The sequence below is a fragment of the Etheostoma spectabile genome, chromosome 9 (genome assembly GCF_008692095.1).
Source record: "Etheostoma spectabile isolate EspeVRDwgs_2016 chromosome 9, UIUC_Espe_1.0, whole genome shotgun sequence".
Lineage (NCBI taxonomy): Eukaryota > Metazoa > Chordata > Actinopteri > Perciformes > Percidae > Etheostoma > Etheostoma spectabile.
This window is the reverse complement of record NC_045741.1, coordinates 2,092,525-2,097,359: the sequence shown is the minus strand read 5'-3', so window position 1 is coordinate 2,097,359 and position 4,835 is coordinate 2,092,525. Positions and strand designations below refer to the sequence as shown.

The window sequence follows — 4,835 nt, the reverse complement described above, 5'->3', positions numbered from 1 at the left end:
GCACTAAGGGCCTAAAGTGTGCCAAGAAACACCCCACACCATTACACTACCACCAGCCTGCACAGTGGTACAAGGCATGATGTCCAGTTCTCATTCGTTTACACCAAATCTGACTCTACCATCTGAATGTCTCAACAGAAATTGAGACTCATCAGACCAGCCAACATTTTTTCAGTCTTCAACTGTCCAATTTTGTGAGCTCTTGCAAATTGTAGCCTCTTTTCCTATTTGTAGTGGAGATGAGTGGTACCCGGTGGGGTCTTCTGCTGTTGTAGCCCATCCACCTCAAGGTTGTGCGTGTTGTGGCTCTCAAATGCTTTGCTGCATACCTCGGTTGTAACGAGTAGTTTATTCAGTCAAGTTGCTCTTCTATCAGCTTGATTCAGTCGGCCCATTCTTCTCGAACTTTGGCTTTACCTCATCTCCCTCTTCCACCAGTCCTTGCATGGTGCTGAATAAGGAACCATATCCTCCTACTGTGACCAGGATTTCTTTGAAGGGGTCAATCTGGCGCCTGTAGACCTTCCCATAAACCTGAGAAAGGGCCTTTACCAAAGATGGATGACCCTTGCAAATCAACAGAAGACCAATTATTCAAACAACATAGTGTTGTTTCAATTATCAATGCCCTAAATCACACATTGTAAAAGAACACTTATAAGAAATGATAACAAGGTTCCAAAAACAATCAGCTTTTTGTTTAGTTTATCGGTCTTACAAAGCCTCTGGTGTACTGGTTCATCCTGTCCACTGATGCAGCCTCTGCTAGTGCCTCCTTGACATAAGAAGGTGGAGGGATGTCTGGATAGCCTTGGCCCAGGTTAACAATGGATGGGTCTGCTGCCACTGACGTAAACGCCACCCTAAATTGGCAACAAAATAAGGCCATTATTGAAAAAATGTTTCTAACTAAAGAGTACATTTCTAGTAAAAATAGCAACAAAATATCTTTGAAACTATAAACTGAACTCTCTCCCACAAACCTATCACTATGGTTTGATGTCAGCATTGACTAAAAATTGTTACAAGCACAGCCAACGTGTGAGTTTTCCATACGGTCTCCGCTAGACCTCCCAGTTCATGTCCTGGATTTTCTTGCAAGAAGAAGATTTGAATGAAAACTCCTCTTAGATTCATGTGACCTCATGTGAAAAAATCCAATAGCTCTACTACAAAATGCTTTTTTAGCCATAATATTTTTTTTAATTAAAGGTTTGGCCCTTTAATTATTTGTGTGATTTTTATGTGTGTGTATTGTAAGCCTCACCAATTGCTCATTTTTCACTCGATTGAAATTTACTGAACATGCAATAAACCCAAAGGATAATTTGCAACATGTATTGATGTAGATCAATAGTAGTTGCTGAATGAATGAACCACTGACAATGAAAGCCGAGAGTCCATGAACCAGGCAAGTGTCTGTGATTAGTTCACATGTCTGTAATAACAGCAGTTATCTAAACTGCTAAAGACAGTTGAAGAAGTGTGTTGTTTTTCCATTTGATAATTATAGGATACAGGAAATTATAGGAAATTTCTTTGGATTTATTTATATGGATGCCAATAAGATTCTGGACGGGAAGTTGACTTTTAAAAATTGCCAAGTGATTTGTGGGTTTGGTCGTAGTGAACTGAGCTATCATCACAGTACGTCCAGTCTGAAACACCACCTTATGGCCTAGCACACAGCTGAAATAATGGGACAAAAAAAACAAAGATTTAGAATAGACAAAAATGTGTGACTAATTGCGAGTTAACTATGACATTAATGCAATTAATTGCAATTAAATATTTTAATCGTTTGACAGCACTAAAAATTATATATTGATTTTGGGGGCCTTGCTTTACTTTTTACCCTCTCTCTCTCTCTGAAAGTTGGTAATTGGCAGTGGTTTACTTATGGCGTTTTTTCCACTGCATGGTACCTACTTGACTCACATCGCCTTTTTTGGTTTTCCATTATGAAAAAAAAGTACCTGTTACCTGTTAACAAGTACTTCTTGTAGTACTACCTCAGTCGAGGTTCCAAGTGAGCTGAGGCGATACCAAAAGGTGACGTGAAAACCTGCAGACTGCTGATTAGTCAGAGAGAGTTGTGTCCTCATTTTGTCCTGAACACACCTGCCGTGTTTAAATAGTTGAGCCAGCGTTTTTTTGCTGCCTCAAGCTTCTTTTGAATCTAAATTTGTCTTCTGGCTGCGGCAACTGCCACATGCCAAGAATCAAAAACAACACACCTTCGAAGTTCTGTGTGTGTGTGTTGCGTCCTCGTGCATGAGGCGGTATTGATCTGCAGTGGAAAAAAGGACAGGGCACCGCGGCCAAGTCGAGCAGAGTCAAGGGGAGTCAAGCAGGTACGATGAATAGAAAAACAGCATTAACGTGAAGCGTGAAAGAGAGACATTGTCAGCACAATGTACTAAAATTGACTTAAAATATGTTCAAGGTGGAGCTTTTAACTGTAATATAAATGCGGAGTAGTTTAATGAATAATGATGCATCATATCTTAGTTAACTTTTTTTTTTGTAAAATCTTAATCTGCAGAGTGACCAGTAACATTTCTCTGTCAGGTAAATGTAGTAGTAAAATGTTTTCTTTTGAAGTAGTATACAGTAATTCAGTAGTACCATTTCCACTATGCACTTCTTTATATATGTTTTGAAATGGTCTTTATACCCCGACAGCAAAAGATTATTTATGGGCTCTGAGAAAGAAGTAAAAAAAATCCTTCGTCTGTAACTGCTGTAATCCTGTAAAAACAAAGAGGCTGTGATTGGTAAGAGCCAATGAGCCAATGAAATGCCTCCTTGCCCCTCTGCGCTCAGTGGCTGCTGGAGTTACTGCAAGTTTACTGGAGAAAGGAGGAAAAACCTTAGCAAAAGATGCCCTTGCTGCAGTTCAATGAAACAGGCCAAGCAATGCACTGCACTAGTTATGTAAAACATTCAGCAACAACTAATTTATTAACATGATTGCATGTTGCAAATTATCTGATATTAGTTATCCATTATCCTGATTTTTTTTTGGATGAACTGTACAAATTCCAACCCAATCCAGTAGAAAAAAGCAATAACTGAGGCTGACTACACATAGGCCTAAACAGAAGTTGTAAAGATTATTTTGTAAACATTCCCCACTTCCTCTTGATTGTGTAAATGACTTGAATCAGATTAAAATGAAATAGCACAAAGAATATAGGGCTACAGTACTTCACTCTTGTCTAACATCAGAAAACTGTCTGGCTTTTATGTAATAACAGTATGGTGTAAAATGGGAACATGATCAGAGTTCTGTAAACAGAACTCCTCTCTTGCGCTGCCATACAAAGAAAAAACATTGTATTCTGAGATCTGAGAGAAAACACCTTTATTAATGCCCAGCGGGGAAATTTGGTTGTTGCAGCAGCACAATAGAAACAACAGAAACAAATACAGATAAGCATAGAAAGTGACAGACATAAATATTAAGCGGTACAAAAAGTAAAATAGAAACAATACAAGAGTATTTGGAGACAAAAGAAATGATAAAGTGACATGAAATAGTGTAATTAATTTAGACCAGACTAATATGGTTAAGTAATGACACTCAAGTGTTTGTATTAATTAAGCATGAACAATTAATTGTTTTCAAATCAAAATCGCGATTTGAAAGAATGTGACTAGCTCATTGCAAAGATCGCAATTAATCTAATGTGAAATATGAAGTTAAATAACAGGTGTAACATTTTATTCAATATTTTTTATTCCTCTTCATCAGGGTGAAATTAACTTTTTTGCCCACCAACCACAGTGGCTGGTAGACAGACATGTACAGTGGGGCCAAAATATTTTAGTCAGCCAGTGATTGTGCAAGTTTCATAATTTTTATCATAGGTACACTTCAACTATGAGAGACAAAATGAGAAAAAAAAAATTCAGGAAATCACATTGTAGGATTTTTAAAGAATTTATTTGTAAATTATGGTGGAAAATAAGTATTTGGTCACCCACAAACAAGCAAGATTTCTGACTCTCACAGACCTGTAACTTCTTTAAGAAGCTCTTCTGTCCTCCACTTGTTACCTGTATTATTTGAACTTGTTATCTGTATAAAAGACACCTGTCCACAGCCTCAAACAGTCAGCCTCCAAACTCAACCAAGGCCAAGACCAAAGAGCTGTCGAAGGACACCTGGAAGAAAACTGCAGACCTGCACCAGGCTGGGAAGAGTGAATCTACAATAGGCAAGCAGGTTGGTGTGAATAAATCAACTTGTGGGAGCAATTGTAAGAAAATGGAAGACATACAAGACCATTGATAATCTCCCTCGATTTGGCCATGTATCGTGAAATTTTAAGCCAAAACCTACTTCCATCAGTGAGAGCCTTGAAGATGGAACGTGGCTGGGTCTTCCACCATGAAAATGATCCCAAACACACCACTCGGGCAACGGAAAAGAGTAAAAAGCAAGGTGCTGGAGTTGCCTAGCCAGTTTCCAGACCTCATCCCCATAGGAAATTTGTGGAGTGAGTTGAAAGTCCGTGTTGCCCAGCGACAGCCCCAAAACATCACTGCTCTAGAGGAGCTCTGCAAGGAGGAATGGGCCAAAATACCAGCTACAGTGTGTGTAAACCTGGTGAAGACTTACAGGAAACGTTTGACCTCTGTCATTGCCAACAAAGGTTATGCTATAAAGTATGGAGTTCAACTTTTGTTATTGACCAAATACTTTTCCACCGTAATTTACAAATAAATTCTTTAAAAAAATCCCACAATGTGATTTCCTGGATTCTCTAACCCTTTTTTCTCATTTTGTCTCTCATAGTTGAAGTGTACCTATGATGAAAATTACAGAC

General features: G+C 38.6%; 1 protein-coding gene across 2 annotated transcripts in view; it reads right to left on the bottom strand.

The window, feature by feature from the left end:
* Positions 1–4,835, bottom strand: part of LOC116695816 (kynurenine--oxoglutarate transaminase 3) — a 20,690-nt gene that overhangs the window by 10,929 nt on the left and 4,926 nt on the right. For both annotated transcript variants that reach the window (XM_032526300.1, XM_032526298.1), the window contains exons 4-5: positions 719–863; positions 418–567 (exon numbers count right to left, since the gene is read on the bottom strand). In XM_032526300.1, the coding sequence (XP_032382191.1) occupies positions 418–567; positions 719–863 (295 nt within the window). The remainder of the gene's footprint in view (positions 1–417; positions 568–718; positions 864–4,835) is intronic.